The 22,129-nt window shown below is 39.2% G+C and overlaps 3 protein-coding genes across 9 annotated transcripts in view; 1 reads left to right on the forward strand and 2 right to left on the reverse strand.

Annotated features, from left to right (window-relative positions):
• Positions 1–373: 373 nt before the first annotated feature.
• On the reverse strand, positions 374–9,892 carry LOC111867282 (abl interactor 2). Of its 4 annotated transcripts, none has more exons than XM_023856996.1 (9): positions 9,775–9,892; positions 9,114–9,280; positions 8,863–9,030; positions 7,902–8,049; positions 7,235–7,482; positions 5,775–6,072; positions 3,875–4,144; positions 1,734–1,956; positions 374–939 (listed from the first exon to the last, which is right to left on the reverse strand). In XM_023856996.1, exons 1-8 carry the CDS (start codon positions 9,809–9,811, stop codon positions 1,793–1,795), a joined length of 1,500 nt encoding a protein of 499 aa, XP_023712764.1. In that variant the 5' UTR covers positions 9,812–9,892; the 3' UTR covers positions 374–939; positions 1,734–1,792. The 4 variants fall into 4 exon arrangements, with proteins under 4 accessions (XP_023712764.1, XP_023712763.1, XP_023712759.1 ...); XM_023856995.2 differs by lacking the exon at positions 9,775–9,892 and adding an exon at positions 9,683–9,753; XM_023856991.2 differs by lacking the exon at positions 9,775–9,892 and having other exon boundaries at positions 9,114–9,374.
• A 10-nt stretch (positions 9,893–9,902) lies between these two features.
• LOC111867283 lies at positions 9,903–15,874 on the forward strand. 3 transcript variants are annotated; one of them, XM_023856997.2, is made up of 7 exons: positions 9,903–10,129; positions 10,210–10,401; positions 11,423–11,561; positions 12,993–13,155; positions 14,396–14,495; positions 15,350–15,427; positions 15,514–15,874. In XM_023856997.2, exons 1-7 carry the CDS (start codon positions 9,986–9,988, stop codon positions 15,613–15,615), a joined length of 918 nt encoding a protein of 305 aa, XP_023712765.1. In that variant the 5' UTR covers positions 9,903–9,985; the 3' UTR covers positions 15,616–15,874. The 3 variants fall into 3 exon arrangements, with proteins under 3 accessions (XP_023712765.1, XP_023712766.1, XP_023712767.1); XM_023856998.2 differs by having other exon boundaries at positions 15,353–15,427; XM_023856999.2 differs by lacking the exon at positions 15,350–15,427.
• Positions 14,382–22,129, reverse strand: part of LOC111867281 (serine/threonine-protein kinase Nek8) — a 52,050-nt gene continuing 44,302 nt past the window's right edge. Inside the window, exons 22-23 of one of the 2 annotated variants that reach the window (XM_023856990.2) lie at positions 20,956–21,035; positions 14,382–14,466 (exon numbers count right to left, since the gene is read on the reverse strand). In XM_023856990.2, coding sequence (XP_023712758.1) covers positions 14,460–14,466; positions 20,956–21,035 — 87 coding nt within the window. In that variant the 3' untranslated portion in view covers positions 14,382–14,459. Of the gene's footprint in view, positions 14,467–17,308; positions 17,640–20,955; positions 21,036–22,129 lie in introns of those variants that run through there. The other variant, XM_033752618.1, reaches the window with a different exon arrangement.

Here is a 22,129-nt window from a genome sequence, read left to right on the forward strand (position 1 = left end):
TGTTCTTGGGTGAGAACAGGGTGCTGTGAATATCTGGACCAAAGATGAAGTGACAGGAGGTTGGAGAAAACTGCATAATAAAATGCTTCATAACTTGTACTCTTCGCCAAGTATAATTACAATGCTCAAGTAGAGGATGAAATGGGCAGGGCATGTAGAATGCATGGGGAATAAGAGGAATGTATATAGTATTTTGTTGAGAAAACCAGAAGGAAAGACAACACTAGGAAGACCTAGACATAGGTGGGAAGATAATATTAAGATAAATCTTACAGAGATAGGATTGGGTGGTATGGACTGGACTCATCTGGCTCAGGATAGAGGCCAGTGAAGGGCTCTTGTGAACATGGCAATGAACTACTGGGTTCCATAAAATGCTGGGAAATTCTTCAGTAGCTGCAGAACTCATGGCTTCTCAAGAAGGGCTCAGCCCCACGGAGTTAGTTAGTTCTTGGGTGGCAAGGTTTGCTGTGCCAGTAAAATGTCAACCAAGTTGCAGAGCAAGTAACTGCTACAATATAAATAATTACCAGAACTGAACCAGATGTTTTAACAGTCCAGCAAACTGCAACACAGACACTTACATATCAATCAATGCACATAATGTATCCTGCCAATGTTTCAGGATACTCATGCTTGGGATAATATGTCTTTTGTGGGAAGCCCCAATAAAAAGCTGGCATGTATTAAAAACATGCAATTTTTAAAACAAAGAGAGGACAAAATCAAGGCCTCGTGAAAAAATGAAATACTGCAGTTTCTGTTCATACTCTTCAAAACCTAATTAAGTTACTGGTTCCTCCGCCACACACAGAAACTATTGTATTTCCTCAAACTTCTGCATACTCCCAGGCATTGGATGAAGGAGAGGGTCTTTGCAAGAAACAATTTGTGTACCCTTGAGAAAACTGTCTTTTTCTGCCAGTCAGACATCAAATCCTGCAAATAAATAAAGAACAACATTCAAATTTCCAGGCACTAAGTAATATATATACTAACACTCAACATGTATACTTTCAGTACTTACATAAATTTACATAAGCAATTTTATTTATTATTTAAAAAAAGACATGTGGCTTATTCAATATTGCAGAGTATTCAGGAACGTATGGTACTTATTTTAGCCCCCTCCACTGAGAAATTCCCTTAAATCAGCTATAATTTTCAATGGCATATTGGGTATGGTTCAAATCAACTTTTATCTGGATTTGGGAAAATTTGCTTGCAGCCAACTAATCTTGCCATCACTATGCTTGAGCAGAACCAGGAAATACTATTCTTGAGTCTCATAAATAATAAATCATTTTCTTTCACAATCTGTATCTTGTTTCTCTTCAAATCACTCATCAAACAAGGTCTGCACGATCTGTAATTCACAAATAAGAGTGAAATATTGTGGTACTTGGCACGTGTATGCAATAAGCATATGGCTGTCTCATTCTTCCTACCTTATTATACAAATTTCCTATTATGGAAATAATTAATATGAATTAATACAAATCCTGCAGACTTCTTATCACGGAATACTGTAACTCAGCATACACAAAACTGATATGAAAAAGTAAAGTTAGCAGGAAATATCACTTCACTTGCCAACTAATGATTTAAACGTGAACAAGCGACACCTGAAAGCATCAAGAAAAACGTCCACCACCTACAGTTACTGTCATGGAGAATTTTTGCACAATTTCAATTTTCTTCTCTTGGACTCAATAGGTGACACTTCCACATACCTTGCATTTGCAATATGAAGCTGCAAGAACATGTAACATATGTCAAGAAGCACACATCCTCAGACACATGGCTCCACATAGTTCCCTGGGAACAGTCCTGTGATGCCATCCATGACACCTTCCCACCACCCATCATCATTCTTCTTTAGGACATATATAACGGAGCTTTCTTGAAAACTCAGTTCATCTTCTTTATCTGCATAGTAGTCATAGATTGCTACCACTAAAATGAAACAATCAGTGCATATTTATTTACCACAGAGTAACTTTGAAGCCAAGTACATGCTAACTCAGCTCTGAGGATCAACAGTACTGTATTTAGATAAATGCAGTTAGAAGATGTGTTCCCACTTTAGCATGTAATAAGCAAACAATCATTTCAAATTCACATACTATCAGAAGACCCTCCTGGGTTTAATGCTTTTATATCATGAGAAATACCATGCACAGTCACATACAGCAATCCTTGGCCAACAACGGTTTCACAACTGCAGAATTCAGTACCCAGTTTTGATATTAGATTTTATAAATGTGCTGTTTCTAACTTGCCTACAAAAAAAAATGATGGTTTCTGATGCAATAGATGCATATTTGCTAGAGGCATGGCTGTAACAACATGTGAAGGCAGTGTTTAGCTTCCATATCACCACTACAGTGAATTTTTTTTGGTAACACTTCTTTATGTTTTCAGTCTAACATATTGTCACGTGTTGGGTACATGTCATGCAACAAATAACTTCACACCCTCCTGGATCTAGCAAATTTACTGCACTTTCGCTCTCACAATTACAGTTTACAATTTTACAAGTACTGCCATCTGCTGTATCACAATTACTTCTTCTGCTGTAGTCACTGCCATACACTTGATACGACCTGACTTGACAACTGCTAGACTGAAATTGACTCGGCAACTTCACGATCCACACTGTGTCACTCCTAATCACACACACTGGTCACATACTCGTACTGCTCAGCCAGCTTTATATGCTGTTCCCTGCTGCCTCGTGTTACAGCGGTGTCCCCTGTTACATTACAGTTGGAAGTGCTGTTACGTAACCGCAGGGGAAGGGGGCAGAGTGTTGACTGGCCTGTTAACATAGCAGTGACAGCGCTCTGATGCTGTTACATCACTGCGGCAATGGTTGCCTGACACAGTTGCTCTTCTGTTATGTCACCGTGGGTAGCGGGTGTTTACCAAGTGTTGCATAATGATGGAAGGAGTGAGGGGATGCGACATAACTCATGAGACCTCAGAGGTCACGTGACCCCTACTTCCTGTTACGCCATCCACGTCACAATATTTTTAGATACCTTATTATGTACAGTATTTTTAGTATCTAATGAACAGACAATAACTTGGTTGACCTCTGATGAGTGTTCACACAAGTCACAATTACCCTAATCCATAATTTTCCATAATGCCTTGCTCTTGCCAACAGCTGCATTTCTCATGAATGTAGTCCCACGGTTACCAAGGGATTGCTGTATTTAGATTGGACAGCGCTGTAGTACCAACATTTTTTTGTAAAATGGGCAAACTAATCAAGTGACACAACGAACTATCATGTGCTGTATGTGGAACTGGAAGTATACTTTTGAGAGTGGGGGAGCAGGAAAATAGAATAATGAAAAATTATGCTCAGCTACACAATTTTAAACATGTTACATGTCATTAATTTTAGCACTGTGCCCTTTACTGTAGTCCAATCTTAACCACATGATGAGTCAGCTATTTCAGTAAAAGTCACCACCCTTACCAAATTTCATAAAATCCATTGTGGTTTTAGAATTGTTACATAGACATCGAGGCAGCCAGAGAAACATGGAAAACCTAACAGCCGTATACATACAATTATTTGGGCATACAAGCCAGTAATCTCTGAAGTTCACAGTGTCATGAATGAGTTAGGAAGAAACAAAACTTATGGGAAATAAGACTTAATCTTATAAATTACTATATCATGTAGTTTCATGGGTGGTTACTAACTGTGAAGAAACATACTGCTATTTATCTTATTTCTTGAAGATGAAGGAAGCAGGTTCCTTGAAAACATTAGTAACCACCCATGAAACTATGTATGTTATTACTTTAAACACTACTGCCTTGATTTTCAATAATTCCTCAACTGACAGGAGCTTGCCTTTTTCGATGTAGTTCTTGGGGACCCATCCTGGTAAATCCTCTTCATCTGGAACTATTGGCATCATCCTTCCAGCATGTGGACGGCCAAACCCTGAATGCTCATCCTCAGGGGGAGGTGGTGGAGGAAGTGGAGGAGAAACATTGCCAGGACGATGCTGATGGTGCAGAGCCTGACCTGGTGAATGATGATGTGGCAGTGTGTGGGAGTGGTGCAGGTGATGCAGGCTGCTGTGGTCAACTGTGTCACCACCACTGCTGTTCATCACAACTGAAAGTGGAGAGAGAGAGAGAAGCTAAAACAAATAACACAACTCTGTCATACATGGCCAATACATGATAAAACTACCGATCCATGGGGCAAGGGGTAGCATAGTTGGTTGAGGCACTATGTTAGAAGCCAGCAAATAGCAGGTTTCATTTCCAATGAGGTCACTGGATTTTACAATTGACCTAATCCTTCCAGCCACACAATGGGTCTGGGATAAACACAGGCTCTAACAGAAATGAGCACCAGGAATTTTGCGGGGGTAGAGAGAAGCTGGCACTAAGGCTAACAACCTCGGCACAAGCTGTGAGCTAACTGTCTAGAAAACGTGGGAGCCTTGACATCTCACAACCATACACACCTCCATGGCCTCTTACAGGGATAGCCATACTTTTACTAATTCCTTTGGAAGAGTTCTCTTTCTGACAACCATCTAATATACTTGGTGCCAAATGCATATAAGTGCACACACATAAGCACATGACACTAGAAATGTGTATTCAAGTTGATCATGCATAGAAACTGGGCTCCATTTCCTGAATTTTGTATACAAATATTTTGAAATAACAGAAAGAACAGTCATCTGTTTATTCTGAGAACAGAATGGAAAAAGATAACAGTAGACTCCCAATTATCTGTGGAGGATAGGAAATGAATCTCCTCAAACAATCAACAAAAGGAGTATGTAACCAAATTGTGAATTGGGATTTATAAAATGATACATACACTTATTAAGTATATTTTACTTCAACGCTAATAGCAGAAACATGAGCGCGATTTACCTTCCAATGAAGTTTATCTTCTGACATGGACATATCAGTCAGTTTTCTAAACAAAGCTCCTGGATAATTTGCAACCCAGATAATCCACCCGTTTTGCTTAGTGGGGGATGGAGTCCAGCTGGGTCAACTCGGCACAGCGGCAACTGATTGGCCTACTGTAGCCTGCCCCGAGTGATTATGATGATGGAGAATTTGGTGGAATGAAGATTGGCAGGGGAAACCTATGTATTCGGAGAAAACCCACCCCAGCACCGCTTTGTCCACCACATCCCACTTGACCAGACCCAGGATCGAACCCGGGCAGCCGTGGTGGGAAGCCAGCAACAACTTGTGCTATGGCGTGGCCCAATCCACCCATTTAATCAGGAATCTACTGTATTTGGTTACTGCAACATCCACTGACAGAGAATACAGAAGGAGGGTGTGCTTGAAACTAAAGTGCTGAAAATATCCGGACCTACGAGGAAGGAAGTAGCAGGAAACTGCACAGAAGCTTCACAATTTTTACTCTTCTCCATATATTAAGAGGGTATTCACATCAAGTAAGATGCAAAGTGCAAGACATATAACATCCATGGGAGAGATGGGAAATTTTACCCAGAAAATGTGACAGGAAAAATCACTGGGATACACAAGCTTAAATGAAAAGACAATATTAGCATGGATCTTACGGAAAAAGTGTGTGAAGATGTGGACTGGATTTGTCTGGCTCAGAGTGGGGTCCAGTGGCAAGCCCTGGTAGAATATGGTAATGAACCTTCAGGTTCCAAAAAAGTGATCATTAGCTTCTACAGAAAACCCGCTGGGATAGTTACATTCACTAGCAAACAAGACATGAATGAGAAACTCACGTGGCATGCTGGAGTTGTGATCCAATGTGTACGAGTTTGGTGGCGGTGGAGGGGGAGGAGTCTGTGGATGCGATGATTGCACAGTCTGCTGAATATTGTGAGGTATCGGATGCACCATGCCTACCTGAGGGGGTGACATGGGGGGAGAAGGATGGGATACATGCTGTTGAGTATGATGAGGCAGTGTATGGGAATGTATGTGTGCTGAGGGAGGCATTGGCAGGGTGCTATAACCGGCACCCCTCTCTCCACGACGAGGGTGTCCCAGTGGATAGTTGGGCGCATAGTGACTTGGCACCTGTAAATGTCACATAACAGTAAATGCAACAAACAGTTAAACACAAGTTAGCTCATTCCTAAGCAAAAAGAAACAACTTTAGTGTCTAACCAAGTAAAAAGTGGAGCCTAACTTCAAGATCAAGTTGTGATGTGCTGGCTGAGTCAGCCTATTCCAAAAATCACTAAAAATCATAGTTACAAACCTCTGCACTATTACAGATGGAAAAGATAAACTACATACAAAAGAAAGTTTTGTTGAGAATTGACCATAACCCTATTCACTCTCACCATGCCTACTTTGCTTGTTATAGGTATTACAATTCATTCTTTCAGTGTTCTTCCCCACTTCTTCTACAGCACTGTGCAAGGTGCACTAAAAGCTATTTTTGGAAAAGCATTATCATTTAGGAACAAATGGTGATTACAAACAATAGAGTGACCAATTAGTCATGCCTCTTTTCTCTTTTCATGTTTTGATATAAGACATTCACTCAACAGCAAACCATTTGCATGTTCAGTTCAGCCAACAATTAGCTGGTACATCAAACGGCACACCCAACTCAAAGCCTATGGGGACTATTTTTAATGGCCTCTACTCCTTCCCCCAAAATAATCCCCAAACAGCCTTCATATTAATAACTCTCATATTTATACAGCTTATTGACAGTCATCTAGCTGTATTAACAAAGCAGAAAAAAAAAAAACATACATCTTTCTTATATTTGGACATGCTTCTCCAACAAACTCAAACTTGGTAATGGGTTAAATTACATATAATCCCACGTTACGTTTTTGTTGGGTTTAGTCTTGTGATGAGAAATCTGCCGAGAATAACATATGGATGCATGTTAAATAAAGAGATACAAATACAAGTTACCATATTATAAATCTGTAACAATTAAGAAATCCTTTGTTTAGGGTTCAAGATTAAAAATAAGCAAGGCCACTTTGGTAATGTTATTTTTCAAATTCACTGCCAAAAACCCAAGTTATTCAGTTAGATCATGTTTTTACCTTAAATTCAGAGACCCTGACAGAGGTTCTCCATGGATCTTCTAATCCCACAAGGGAGAAACCAGTACAGCACCTTAAATTATGCCACAAGTACTTCAGTATTCTTGTCATTCCTTATCCATTGCCACAAAACCTTTGCAGCTAAATGATGCAGATTAAGATCTAACCTGAGGTGGTGCTACAGCAGGTGGAGTCCTGTACTCTCTGGATCCCTTACTAAGGCTGCCCCCCGTACGCACAGCCTGTGGAGGAGTTGGAGGTTTTGTCGTGGGGGCCGGACCTACAATAGCCCCCATGCCCGTCGTCGATACTGAACCAAGTGACTGGATGCTACCCTGACTAGAGCCTCTCTGCTTAGAACGGGGAGTGCCCCCTGTTGATGCTGTTCTTACTCCGTGACCAATATCATCCAAGGCTGAAAGTACAAAATTTTATGAGTGCTGAATACCTACACATCATATAGAACAGAGAATGGACTTATCCTTGAACAAATTACTGCCTGTTTTCAACAGTTTTCAGGCTCTTGAAAGTTGAGAAAACAAGGGTAGGTTGTATGCAGACTTTAGCCAAGCTCATCCGCTTACATCACCATAACATATACAACAGATTGTGACACAAGTAACAAAAGATTGACAAAACCAGATCACTATGTTAGATTTCAGGCTTTCACAGCAGTGGCTATGAAGGGTACTATCTTCTGGGATGTGATGTACCTCAGAAGAAGTTCAAAGACCTTTCAGAGGAACAGCTGGGAACCAGGCTCTATAGCATCACATTCCAGAAAACAGTATGTGTCAAGGCCATCATGATTGCATTGCATTATAAAACCCTTACCTGTGTAATCAATAGGTTTCCGTACATATTTAATTGGTTTCTCAGGATTGGCAGGGGCAATTATCTTGTACTGTCGAGTTGTAGTCTTGTTAGCTGTCAACACTCCAATTTCACGACGAGCAACTTTCTCCTTGTGGATCATCACTGTCTATAGGCAAATCAAGTTAAATATGACAGTCTTCATGCTGATTAGACAGGCAGACTATCGCTTCATAACAAATCTGCATGTCATGATATTTCTTACACTAGGATAATACAAACACATATAACTTATCTCTGCAAAAAAACAGCATTAGCAAAAAAAATTAATGGTTTTTGTGACACATATAACTTTATGGTTTGATTATGTTATTAGAGGCCATGGTAATGAAAACTGTGCAATTTTGTCTCTTCCATCTATACATCCACTCCCCCATATGCCTTCATGGCATAGTACTTAATTAGTTAAGCACAGGAACAACTTCACCTTTTTACCATTTCTCACCTTCTTCCTTGTCCCTTTTAGTATCTCGGTTCTCTGCACATATCATTCACACATAAACATGAGCAAATTCACAGAGATACTGGGTTTTCGGACTTTATCCATCATCCTGGTTTTTAAGATAACTAAGAAGTTATTGAGGCTAGCTCTTTCTAAGGGACCCAACAGAATAGGTGTTTTCCCTCACCTGAGGACGGAAACAGATCCAGTTTCCGAAATGTCGTGTTCTTCTTAGTTATCTTAAAAACCGGGACGATGGATAAAGTCTGAAAACCCAATATCTCTGTGTGTTATACACTATCGTCAGAATCCTATAGTAACTACCTGAGCAAATTTGATTCTCTACTTTTCCTTGCCAAGTATGTCTTACCCAGCAACTACTACATTAGGAGAATAGAGTGCAAAGATAAACGGACAGAGCCTCTAACTTAATTCACAGTTTCTATGTCATGATAAACTACTTAAAAAAAAAGGCCATACCTGAGCAATGTGATTCATCTGACTTTCCATTTCTGCAAGCTGAGCAGTCTGAAGGTCCAGCAATTGTAAGAAGTTGTATGCAAGAGTGTTGATCTGGTAAGCAACACTGGCCAGAGACTGGGTGGTGTAGTTTTTGGTCTCTTCAAGAGCAGCCCGTTTGTTCTCAGACTATTATACACAAAAACTATATTAAGCAAAGAAATCTAAATATCCTTTACTTATACATATCAGGATACATGCAATACATTTACCTGAAAGTAATTCCCTTCACAGTATTCTGCTACCCTCTCCAAGTTTGTGTGGCTATCTGCAAGACTACTCCTGCCTTCTGGTATCTCGGCGGTCAACAATGCTGCTAACTCTGCCATATTATCAGAATCACTCCCCAGTCCGGATTCACGATTCGGATCCATCGCCCCTGATAAATAATGATGTGTCATATTTAACAAATGGAAGATGAGCTGACAACTACTAATTGAGAAGGCGGAAAGACCAACATTCATTCACAAAGAGTTGGCCAGAGTTGACTAATGCCTGTCAAATGTATGTTCAACTTTCTTCCCACTTGGTTTATTTTACATTAACATCAGCTATTTCTTTTTTACTCAGGACATATATTACGTACGTACTTTTATATTAAGTTACACAATACTAGTTCGCATAATCTTACATATGTATACAATTCGATGCCATATATAGTGGCTTAATTTTTGTAATGTATAGTAGAATCTACTTTCGTAGTCAAAATGGAGAAAGTTCAAAGGGTTCAAGTACAAACCGTTCTTACAATTAGATTTTTCCTGACCACTAGGCTACTTACTAATTACGAAAATATGCGATGTAACTGAGGTGCTACACAAAATTAACATTTCTTAACACCTTGGACACCTAGCAACACAACAGCATACGTACCATTATTAACAAACGTAGTCATCACTTGTACCACCATGTAACTCGGAGTATCAACTATTATTATAACTATACGCGATATATCGTTCCATGTACATTATCGATTAGTAATTCAATCAGTCAGCTTTCGTTAGTTTCGTTACTAGCTTCGTGACGGTCGGGGTCGGAGACCGTATACGAGAGGTTAGGATTTTCACACTACATTTGTTAAGTAATGTGGAAACACATAAGGATAGAGCATAATGATTACATCATTAAGAAGATTAGCATGGATGGGCACCATAAAGTACTACTTTCCAGTTTCGTGAATATGTGGGGTGAAGAAATAACTTCAGCATCACTATATCAGCGATGTAAGGTAAAGTTTACAGGACATTGTAGTATAACTGAATATTCTTTTACGAAAGCGTGTATTATATGCAGTAACGTTTTCTCCAGTGCTTCAATCCTCTTGTGGAAGGTGATGAAGAGACTGTATCACAGTGGACATTATCACAAATACATGACAAGACTAATGCTCAGATTAGTATAAAAGAATGTGAAAATGCCCAAGTCATGGAGATTAATTCAAAACTAGCTGGTGTGCCATTTACCGTGAAGTTTTATCTCAAGGTGATGACCTCACAAGAGGTAAGTGTAGAAATGTAGATACTAGATTCATCAACTTTATCCTTCAATTATATACATCAGTAATAACTGATGAACTAGAATATAGATGGCAGCATTATGAAGAAAAAGTGCATTTCTTTATCTCATATTTATTTTTAATTTTGTCAGAGTGGAACCCTTCAGAACCAAAGACTACTACACAAACTTATTCTGAGCCACTGTATATTCTTCCCATTTTATTTCCATATGCTTCACTGAAGAGAATGATCCTCTCACTAGAGGCCTAAAATTTCCAGAAATACTACCACTCTTTATGAACTGATGGTGGTCAAACATTGTAGACACTACCTCAGTCACTGTGAAACTGCATCCTGCCACTCTTGCTTTTATTGGACAGTTCTGACCATTTTTCAACATTTTCTTGCAGGCCGTCCACCAGCCATTCTGTGCTTTATTCTCATGACATAAAGATGTATTTAATCAAAACGCACATGTTCTTCATTTGCCACACGTATCATATTGGCAAACAGGGCCATCCTAGAACCACCACCAAAATGCTGCTTTCATAAACTGGTGAAAAAATTAGAAACATTGGGAAGCCTCATTAACATGTGGAAGGTGCTGGACAGATGATGATATAGAAGAGCAGCTGGTGGATTCACTTTCTAGATCACTGCATATGCTTCTACAATTACCTTACACCATGTATCAAAGAACTGTCAAGAAAGTGAAAGTGCATTCTTTGTTCAGAGTTGCTTTCAGTGGACAAGGAAAACCATATGCATTTTTGTGCATGACACCCCCAAAGAAATTTGGAGCACAACATCCAGTTGGTGCATGGGTGCCAAACCAACTATTTTCTATACCTTTATATGGTGGGATACCTTTGCCTATTAGCCTTTCTGCATGAAGTTTTTAAACCAGAATTTTTGTTATCCAAATGCATGCATGCCTTACACACCTCAGCTCACTGACTGTATGATCATTTTTAATTGTAGGAGGTCCCCAGTGACAATGCATTTTTCATTCTGTGTGCCAACAGATATATGATGAAATTACTTTACCATTACTCCTTATGGTACAACAACTGCAGGCTCAGAAACATTTGCTGTTTGACTTGCTGAAGAAGAAAGACATTGAAATAACAGAATATAAACTAGAAGGAGCTCAACTGTCTCGCAGTGAGTGATAGCAATATATAATGGGTTGCACTGACAGTTATGTGTATTATATATTGTGACATGTAGACCCACTGCTAGGCAACAACCATGAAACAGACAACTATACAACAGCTGTTGCTAGGTAGTGGCTCTGCCAACAGACACGAACGGAACAGTTCCATGACAATAATAATGGGAAGCAGCGTTTTCTACATGATCCATACCAAGATGTTGTAAGTAGGACAAGTTAGTGAGGAGTTAGTTGGTGAGCGAGTGAGTTAGAGGACTGCTGTAGTTCAGTCATTCTGAACTGTTGCTGTTAGAAGTTGGTAGCTGAGGCTGGGCACGGTTCAGGAACCCAGAGGAAGGGGAACGTCTGCCATTGAAGCCGCTACCAAGCAACAGCTAGTAAAGACTGTAACAGAACGAGAACACTAGTTGTGTGTGACAGTGATTTTTAACTGTCACAAGTTGTGTGTTAAAATGCTCAGCAAATCCAATTATCAATTCAAACACACCTGTAGTCACTCCAACACACAACAATATCATACAGCTGTCTCTCCTGTAATGGTTTCTGAATTGTATGACTTCCTTTCATGCATCCCAGAAACCAAGCCTGTAATGAGGGGATTAACAGTGAATAACCAGAAAACATCTTCATGGAATGCATCCTGTTGTATCAATATATCATTTTTATGTATCCATCAACACAATTTTGTCTGTGCATATTTTGATGTAAAATTTTGTTCTAACATATTTTATTAAAATATATATGTGTTACAATTCAGTAGTTTAAGCTTCATATTCATGTATTTATATACACTCTTTGCATGACTAGCATTAATAATCTTCAGGGAATGCATCCTGTTGTGTATCAGTATATCACTGACATATATAAGAATGATAAATCAGAAAACATTTAAGTGACTGTGCGACCAGATGTTCTGAGGCACTAAATAAATATTCAGTGACGACTAGGTGAATGCCTCCAGTTATTTTCTTATTGACTTTCCTGACCTCTGCCTACCCTGAATGGTGAAGGACCCATTTTTCAGGTGGACCACGTGTGAAGTGGAATTCAGTTCTTGTCAGTGGTACAATGATGGTGAGGGTAGTGAATGGCAGACACAGCCCATAGCTTAGCATGGGTTCTGGACTATACTTCATATCTTCCATATTCCCAAAACCTGAAATTCATGGAGATGAATGTATACATCTGTGCAGAGAAATTGATTCATAATCAGTCAAGAATCAAACTTTGGATCCTCTGATGGTGTATTACATTGGAGCCAGCATATTTCTTCACAGAGGAAGTAACAGAATAAAATTATGTCTGTTGTAATGGTCAGTGTCATGCAAACCTTCACTTAGCTCTCAGCGAATCATGTCAACTTCTGGATATTCATGTAAAAAGTTCAGCCCAATTAAACCCAATACAACCTTCCATTTCAGGAAACATTGAGACACTTGCATTTATTGAGAGTCACTTTGAGAAGTTGTGTACAACAATTAAAATACCTGATGAATTTCCTTTACAACCAACACAGTTGTTCACACAAGAAATGCAAAACTTATACGATAATGTGATGGAGAAGTATGCAAACTGTAAAAAATTGTAAGTATATTTCCACATACCCTGCTTCATTCATGAAGCAGTTCTAAATCAGATATGCTAATTTTCAACACCTTTGCTGTAATTTGCTGAACAAATGTTTGAAGTTGATATAGTTTCTGTATTTTGATATGCCATTATTTTTCCAATTTACATCAGAAAATATGCATATTGCATCTGAAGTGCATTAAAAAATCATATAATTCATTGCCATAGAAGACACAGGTGTCCAGTAGAGTATTTCAGTCTCACTACCTTGAAAGATGCCATTTTGTTCATTTCATTTCATTTATTCACCTTCCATAAATCCTGTCGAGAGTACATTCTCATGTGGATGTGAAGATCGTCCTTGTTACAGTCACAACTAAGGATTACAGTTGTCATCCAGTAACATGCACATTTGTATAAAATACTGATAAACATATACAATATAATAAATAAGTTAATTTTAGTAGTAAAAGTAATGGCAAACCTTATACAATTTGTACAGTTTTATGCAAGTCTATTAAATAAAAATTCAATAGTTAAAACACTGTGCCCCAATCTGTCTTCCCCAAAGGCTACAAAATGTTCACTGATAGTATACAATTTTAAGACAGGTGAGTCCATCATAACCTGACAGTACCATCTGAAGCTTATGTGCTGCCAGCAGAGAGACTGCAGTGTGTGTGGAGGAATACCTAAGTATTTTTACATGCCATATCCTCCACATTGGTGGCAAGGCACTTGGCACTGGGACATACCATGAGTGTAAAAATTTATGTAATGTTGATGGTGTTTAATATGTTTCTTTTCCCTTATTTGCACATGTCCATCATTATATATATATATATACTTTTTTTTTTCTTGGCACTGCAGCCCCAGTGAGCCTAGGCCTACCTCCATGAACTTCTCCGTTCACTTTGGTTTTTCTAGATCTTACACATTCGGTAGGACTCCTTGGGTGGGGGATCATCTTGTCACAAGGCCTCTACCTGTATACAAACAGAAGAACACACACACACAAACTAAACATCCATGCCCAGAGTGCGATTCGAACCCATGATCCTGGTTTCCAAGCGAGCGAAGACAGTACATGCCTTAGGCCACTCGGCTACCGTGACGGGCCCATCATTATATACCTCGAATAATTTATAATTATTTCACAGTGGTGTCTGGCTTGTCAAGCAGATGATATGCCCACTCTCAGGCAGCACTGTGTAAAGATGACTTGGTTGAAAACACCCTTCTTGTGCTGTTACAGGAAAGAAGCTGCTGAGCAACATGCAGATGCTGAAGACAGTGAAACGCAAAGTGTCATCAATGATTCATCTCCTGAGAAAAAGCAAAAGAAGAATCCTAAGGTCAGCATCAATAAATATATTTATAAAAAGTACATTCTTGGAGTAAGGATATCTGGTAGCCTAAGAGTAAGACATTGACTGATTGGACTGTCATTCGGAGGCCTCTCAGTCCAATCTGTGTCCAGACATTTTCTCAAAGTGTATTTGAACTTTGAAATAAAATTAGTGTTTACTGCTCAGTCTCACTTGAACATTCTTAAGAAATTTCACAAAAATCTCTGTATAGAAAAAGACTTTTTTTTGTCAGTCTGAACTCTTTCAAGTTTTGTCTTAAGTGGTGATGCAAACTGAACACATCTATCTTCTGGGATATAACGATGTGCAGTCCATTGAAAGTCAGCCAATATTTTGGAGGAATATGCCACCTCTGAAACACCAGTTGACTTTCAGTGGACTACACAACATTATATCTCAGAAGATAGAACTGTTCAAAACCAGCACTGTAAGAACATCAAATTGTGTACAGAAATGCAAATTGCCTGATGTGGATCAAATAGATTAATAAATATTAGTAAAGGCCACAAACACAGTTTGTCTATGTTGATAACATAGCTTTTGAATTGTGGTATTGTTAGGTCATGCATGCAGTACAGACTAGCAGGATACTGATATTCAGATTGTGGTCTTTTGGATTATGACAGTGTAATCTTCTTTTGAAGAACATGTTGCCTCCATCTTTGGGGTCACACTTCAACCTGAAGATGGAAGCAAATATTGGTACCCACTCACACGATTATGTGTCACAGTCCAAAAGACCACAGTCTGAACAGTCACTACCAGGAAAACCTCAACCTTATTTATAGGACAATGAAATATTTTCATTCAGCTATTTTCAGACTTCTTTATGTTCACAGCAGGAGGAAAGTTTATCTGAAACCCAAAACCAGTCATTTTTTACAGAAAGTCAAACAAAAATTGAAAATAAAATAAAGGTGAGTATTCATGAAGGGGGGAGGGGGTGTTGCATTCAAAAAGGTATTTCAATTGAACCAGCTAACTGTATCCTCACTGTTTCCAGCCCGAACAAAACAACAGAAGTGATGAACATCAAAAGAAAGAAGAAGAAAGACTAATGAAATGCAGAAAGGATGCAATGAAGAAAAAGCAACTTAATCTGTGATTAATTTTTATACATGTTGTACTTTAAAGCTCACTTTTTTAATTATCTTATGGCTGGTAAATATGACTAATCTATTTATCAGAACTCAATGAATGATATACTTGCATGTCTGCTGAGCATATTAATAGAATTTACCATTTTATTGTTTATATAAAAATGCCATCTCCTTCCTGTGTACAAATCTGTTGAAATTTTGGTTTTACTCTCAAGCAGTTTTATGAAATACTGGTTTATGTATCTTGCTGACATTTGTTCATAATATGTACGAGGGGGTACCCAAAAGAAACCGAACTTATTTTTTTTAACTTATTTATTCAAATTTTAAGCACAAACCTTCAATCCCCTTCAAAGTACTCTCCACTTACACTAATACACTTCTCTAGTCTTTTATTCCATTTTTTCAAAACAGTGTCTAAATTCATCTTTTGAGATGCTTGACAGCGCCTCCGTCGTTTTTTCCTTTCATGTCTCTTTTCATTTGAGGAAACAAAAAAAAGTCGCACGGGACAATGTCGGGTGAGTATGGAGGGTGAGGAACAGGGGTCATACCATTTTTGGTCAAGAATTGTCGTACAGACAGGGCTGTGTGAGCAGGGGCATTGTCATGATGGAAAAACCAGTCACCCGACTGCCACAAATCTGGCCGCTGAGCTCCAAGTCACTCCCGACAGCTCCACAATTTCTTCAATGGTCCGTCGTCGATCTTCCTTGATGATTTCACGAATTTTTTCAACATTTTCATGTGTTCGGGCCGTGGAAGGACGACCAGAACGAGGTTTGTCATCAATTGACATTTCACCATTTTTGAAACAGGAAAACCACTCAAACACTTGAGTTTTCCCCATAGCATCGTCCTTGTACGCCGTTTTTAACATTTCAAGAGTTTCTGTTCCACTTTTCCCGAGCAAAAAGCAGAATTTCACGGCCACACGCTGTTCACGAAAATCAGCCATTGCAAAAACGACGATCACACAAAACAGTTGTCACTATAAACTCTGCCAAAACTAGTCCTTACCTTCTGAAGCAACGGTAGTCGGCTTATCAACTCAGGAATGTTAGCTCTATGCGCTCATAGCGGCAAAATGCGGTACTACAAAAGCTCTGCCCACAAAAAAATTAGTTCGGTTTCTTTTGGGTACCCCATCATATAGATGGTAACAATTTTTACTGACCATATTTATTGAATGTATTTGGGATCTTAATAAAATATAGTTGTTTGTTGATTATATGATGTTTGTCTAATCTAAGGCATTTCACAAACTGTCGTAGTGGTATTTGTTTGGGTACCGTAAGTCCTCATTCATATTTTTCAGCCTTCTCACTGAAAGCTTTCATCTGTGGATACATGCCCACATTTGATTAACTGTTTCAGGCAGTACCATGCACAAAAAGTATGAGAACTTCTGATTTAAGGCACGGGATAAAAGCAATAACAGCTTTATATTAATGGAAGAAAAACTTTGCACAGTATGTAATTAAGAGAAAGGGAGGAAAAGGAACTGTTTTGATGTGTCATCATTTTATATGAGGGCTATTCAGACAGTAACCTTTGGTAAGCTATTAACACAACAAGCAATGAGGGATTTTTTTTATTATATACAAAAAATATATACATACTTAAGCTACATCTCAATGTAGTCACCTCCAGAACTAGGCACTTGTATTAGGGAATAGCTTTTGTATGCCTGTGAGCTCAGCCATATTTTGACACTCCATCATCTCATTATTGAAGCGCTGTGATTCCAACCAGTTCTTTAGGTAGGTAAACAGGTGGGGAGTTGATCAGAGCGAGAGGGCTGTATGAAGGGTGGTAAAACAACTCCTAAATAAAGTGCTCCAGAACTGCTTGAGTGCAAGCAACTGTATGTGGACATGCATCGTCATGAAGGAGCACTACACCAGATGTTAGCTTCCATGCCTTTTGTTTTGAATGGTCCTGTGCAGTTATTTCATGCATTTTGCAATACACTTCTGATGTTATTGTGGTCCCTTGTTGCATGAATTCCACCATCAGCACCCCTCTCCTGTCCCAGAAAACATACGTCATCAGCTTTCTGATAGACATTTGTTTAAACTTTTACTGCTTTTATTACTCTTTGGTTCCAACATTCACAAATGAAACCCACATTTCTTCACCTGTTACAATGTGACTCAGAAATTCATTGCCATCTCTGTGGTGTCACTCTAAAGTCAAAGCTGAAGCCATCCTCTGCATTTTGTGTGCACCTGTGAGTATTTTTGGAACCCATCTTGCACAAAAATTGTGATAGCCTAGCCTGTGATAATCTTGTAAAGAATAAGATCATCACCCACTACAGATGGCTGACCACTTCACTCTTCATCATGAACATTTTTTTGCCCATCTTTGAACATTTTATAGGATTGTCTTACAGTTCTTAATTCATGATGGATTTCCACAGCACTCACGTTTTTAAGTGTGAAGAAAGCAGATAACAGCGTGAATTTCGCAGCTGGTGGGATTATCAATTGCAAGACATATCATAACTCACTCTGTAGAGACAAGAACAAATACTAGTTAACCAGTTATATGACAGTTTACAAGGCAATGAGTCGTGATGCTACCTCACATGAACAGGCTCTCCTCTGCCTTTACCTTAGTTGCCTAGAATAAACAAAGGTTACTTTCCAAATAGCCCTTGTATGTTTACAAAACATGGTTTTCTACTGTGAGATATGAAAATGAAAGTGTTAAGGAAGATAGATGAACTGATGGGAAAATTGGCCAGGACATAAAACTGACCACTCACATCCATCTAATATCAAGGTTAAGTATATGTGGAGCTATACCTCTGCCTCTGCATACAACTTAATAACACTGCTTCATTCACCATAAGAAAAATTGTACCTGTACCTTTTATTTTGAAAAACATAAGTAATGCCTTATCAAACAGGTATAACACTGCTGATGAAACACTACATGTTGCAGACAGTAACTAATGGTAAAAACAGGATTAAGGGCACAGTTCACATCCATACTTCTGTCCCTGTTAACAGACTGTGAAGGCCCATAGGGTTGTGAGACAGTCAGCTCACAGATGGCAGTAAGGTTGTCAGCCTTACATGCCAGCTGCTCTTTACCCCCCAGGAAGATTCACGGTACTTAATTCTGTTAGAGGCTGAGTCGATGCCAGGGCCATAGTGCAGCTAGAAGGATTAGGTAAATTGAAAAATCCACCTCACTGGGAGGAGTCGGGACAGCAACTGGCTACAGGCTGGACAACCAAGTGGTCAGAGTTTGAGGCCCAGTGGTGGCAAGAATTTTCTCTTCTTCAAGTCATGCAGACTGGCTCTGGGGTTCACCCAACCTCCTATCCAATGGACACAAGGGGCTCTTTCCTTGGGGATAAAGCAGCAGGGGCGTGAAGCTGACCACTCACCTCCATCTAGTTCCAAGGTCAAGAAAATGTGGATCCATACATCCACTCCCCCATATGCCTTCATGGCATAGTGCTTAGTTAGTTAAGCATGGACAACTTTACCACCTCATTGGGACTTGAACCTGCAACCTTCAGGCTTGTAACACAGTGCTTCAACCAGCTACACTACTGCATGCCCCATCACAGCCATACTTCTGCTCCATGTTATTGAATTTTAAAATAAAGTCTCTCAAATCATATTTTTACATGCACCATTTACAGCAAAAGTGTCCCTGTGTTTAATTACGCAGTATGTTCAAAGAAGCCACATGTTTAATGGGCCTGAAAAGAAAATATAACCATCTGAAATCAGATGAGTATAACAGATTTGTATTTAGCATCCACCATGAAAGCATGTAGAGAGTATGGAAGAAAACCTTGCTAACTAATCAAGGTGAGGGGCCAGCTTCACATTCTCTTATTTTTTCTGAGGGTAAGAGTCCCTGATGCCCATTGCGTACATGGCTGAGTACACCCCAAAGAAGTTTTGAACATGGTGAACAGAAAAATCCCAATTCTCCCGCTAGAAGGTAACTCTCCAGTCTGTAGCCCATAAACTTACTATATCAGCTCTAGAGACTGGTGAAACTATGTTATTCACTTGTTTACTCTGAGGATCACCTGTTAACATTAACCTTAAGGGCTTTCCTTACTTGCTGCACACAACTGATTCCAAGATTTTTACATTGTAAATACAACACACTAACTCATGGAGCCGAGCCCTTCTCAAGTAGCCGCCAACTGTTCAGCTACTCAAGAACTTCTCAGCATTTTATGAAATTTGAAGGTTCATTACCATGTTCACAAGAGTTGGTCCATATCCTGAACCAGATCAATCCAATCCATACCATCCCACCTTATCTCTCTAAGAACCATTTTAATATTGTCCACCCACCTACACCTTGGTCTTCCCAGTGGTCTCTTTCCATCGAGTTTTCCTCACCAATATTCTATATACATTCTTCTTCTCCCCCATTCGTGCTACATATCCTGCCCATCTCATCCTCCTTGACTTGATCATTCTAATTATACTTGGCGAGTGGGAATCCATTGTGCTGACCATGCGACACCCTCTATCTGCAAAAGTTGGCACTAACTTCACCGACAAGCGGCGATCTCTCGGTCAGTATAGATCGCTTGTGGACTAAAAGCCATGGAGCTGTTGAATTATACTTGGCAAAGAGTACAAGTTATGAAGCTCCTCATTATGCAGTTTTCTCCAACCTCCCATCACTTCATCTCTCTTTGTTCAAAATATTCTCCTGCGCAACCTGTTATGCACAAAAAAAAATGTACCTAATTCATAATTTTCATTCCCCTTTCCATAGAGAAATGTATATTCGCCTGTTGGTTCAGTGCCACCTCTGTCCCATCCAACCTCCTGTACTCCCACTATTTCTTCTGCCACTATCCTGAGCGAACCTGCCCTCTACAGAATTTTTAACATACCAAGTACCAAATCTCATGTCCCTTTTCTCTTGCTTAGGTCATTTATCCAAAGAATCCATCCAGATCAAAGGTTTCTTGAGATCTTTCATAACAAGCTTATTTTTTTATGGTGAGGAGTTGTTAGCCCCACACTCAACCACCAAGCTGGAAGACCACCCCATGTCAGCTGTTCACAACTGCTTATTCAATATAGTCACAGCTACCCTCCATATCTGGAAGCCATCTCTATCTGCAACCTGAGGACACACCATGCCGTGGTGACAGAGAGACCCGCCTAACATGGGTAAATAAAACACATACACTGGATGTGTCCCCAAAATTGATATACTGAAGATAATTTGTGTAAAGGTCTTTAAAAGGAGAAATGACTTTGTCACACAATACTGACAGTATCCATAGCCCTGACAGACACATGGTTCTCTGTCCTTGAACCCTACTCTAACATGCCACTCACCTTGCAGTGGACTGCGGCACTGAAAATCCCATCCATACAGCTTCAGACTGGGCCAGTTCAGCTTTGATCCATTCTGGAACCTACAGGGGGAAAACAACCTTTATCATGTTTGTGCCAAATAAAGAATATGGTGGCCATTATAAACACTCTTCCGTGTGAGTGCTGGTAAAGGAACTTAATTCTGCTTGGCTTGTGTGTGCTGGCTGAAAGGAGTCAAGAATTTGAGGTCACTAGCACAGGGATCATTGAAAGCTGAAAGTCCAAGTTCATGCTCATTATAAGCCATTTTTACCAGTTTTTGGACCAAAAGTCATACTACAAAGATTTCTTATTGCAATATATTAACCCTGTCACTGATTATCCTGATTTTCTTTGGGTTGATGAATTCTGAGGAAAAAAAAGTCTCAAATTAACTTAGGCGTAATTATCTTCTTTCATCCTGTAATTATTAAACCAAAATAACTCAAGCCATGCTCACAGCAGTTGTATGATATGACACATCAGTATGTGATATACTGCTGTGCTTCTGCAAACCATGCATATATATATTTTTCTGTACTAGACAGCATGTTCATATGACAACTTTTATGTTACTCCAACACATACTGAAAATTCCCACACTACCTGCAATTACATATACTATATCTGTTTATATGTATATACTGTTACATAATATTTACATCCTTAGAGCAATGGAAATGAAGTGGAAGATTTTGATATTTTAGGCCTGGCAGTGATGCATTTATGGCAAATTATGAAAACTCCAGTTCATATTCAGAAAATTCAGTGGATATATCAAGCTTGACAAGGGATTGAGGTGAACGTGTCTCAAGATCATCCTACGACACCAGTTTCCTGAGGTACACCATATACACAGTCTGAAGTACAATAAGATAAAAGTTTGTTCCTGTTTTCAGTCACTTTCTAGTCCAGACAATGCATTAGTCAGTATCATAGTTGATGAAATTAACAGACATGCCAATTAATCCAACAAAAGCACGTAGGTATGCCTGCTGCTAACAGTGGTATCCAACAACAAATAAATTCATGCTTTTTGGTGCAAGTTATTTTACAGTATACTGTAAAGATCAGCTACTGTATGGTCACAAAATCCAATGACTTCTGTTCCCTTATTTTCACAAACAGTGTACTACTGTACACCTCTCCTATCTAA

The sequence above is a fragment of the Cryptotermes secundus genome, unplaced genomic scaffold (genome assembly GCF_002891405.2).
Source record: "Cryptotermes secundus unplaced genomic scaffold, Csec_1.0 scaffold1475, whole genome shotgun sequence".
Classification (NCBI taxonomy): domain Eukaryota; kingdom Metazoa; phylum Arthropoda; class Insecta; order Blattodea; family Kalotermitidae; genus Cryptotermes; species Cryptotermes secundus.

Coding starts and splice junctions, on each gene's coding strand:
- LOC111867283 (XM_023856997.2), top strand. CDS start 9,986: ATGTGGAAACACATAAGGATAGAGCATAATGATTACATCATTAAGAAG. Junction 10,130..10,209: donor CACTATATCAGCGATGTAAG/GTAAAGTTTACA, acceptor CGTTTTCTCCAG/TGCTTCAATCCTCTTGTGGA. Junction 10,402..11,422: donor AGGTGATGACCTCACAAGAG/GTAAGTGTAGAA, acceptor GTGTGCCAACAG/ATATATGATGAAATTACTTT.
- LOC111867282 (XM_023856991.2), bottom strand. CDS start 9,365: ATGAATGTTGGTCTTTCCGCCTTCTCAATTAGTAGTTGTCAGCTCATC. Junction 8,050..8,862: donor AGATGAATCACATTGCTCAG/GTATGGCCTTTT, acceptor ATTTGCCTATAG/ACAGTGATGATCCACAAGGA. Junction 1,957..3,874: donor CAAGAACTACATCGAAAAAG/GCAAGCTCCTGT, acceptor GTTTCATTTTAG/TGGTAGCAATCTATGACTAC.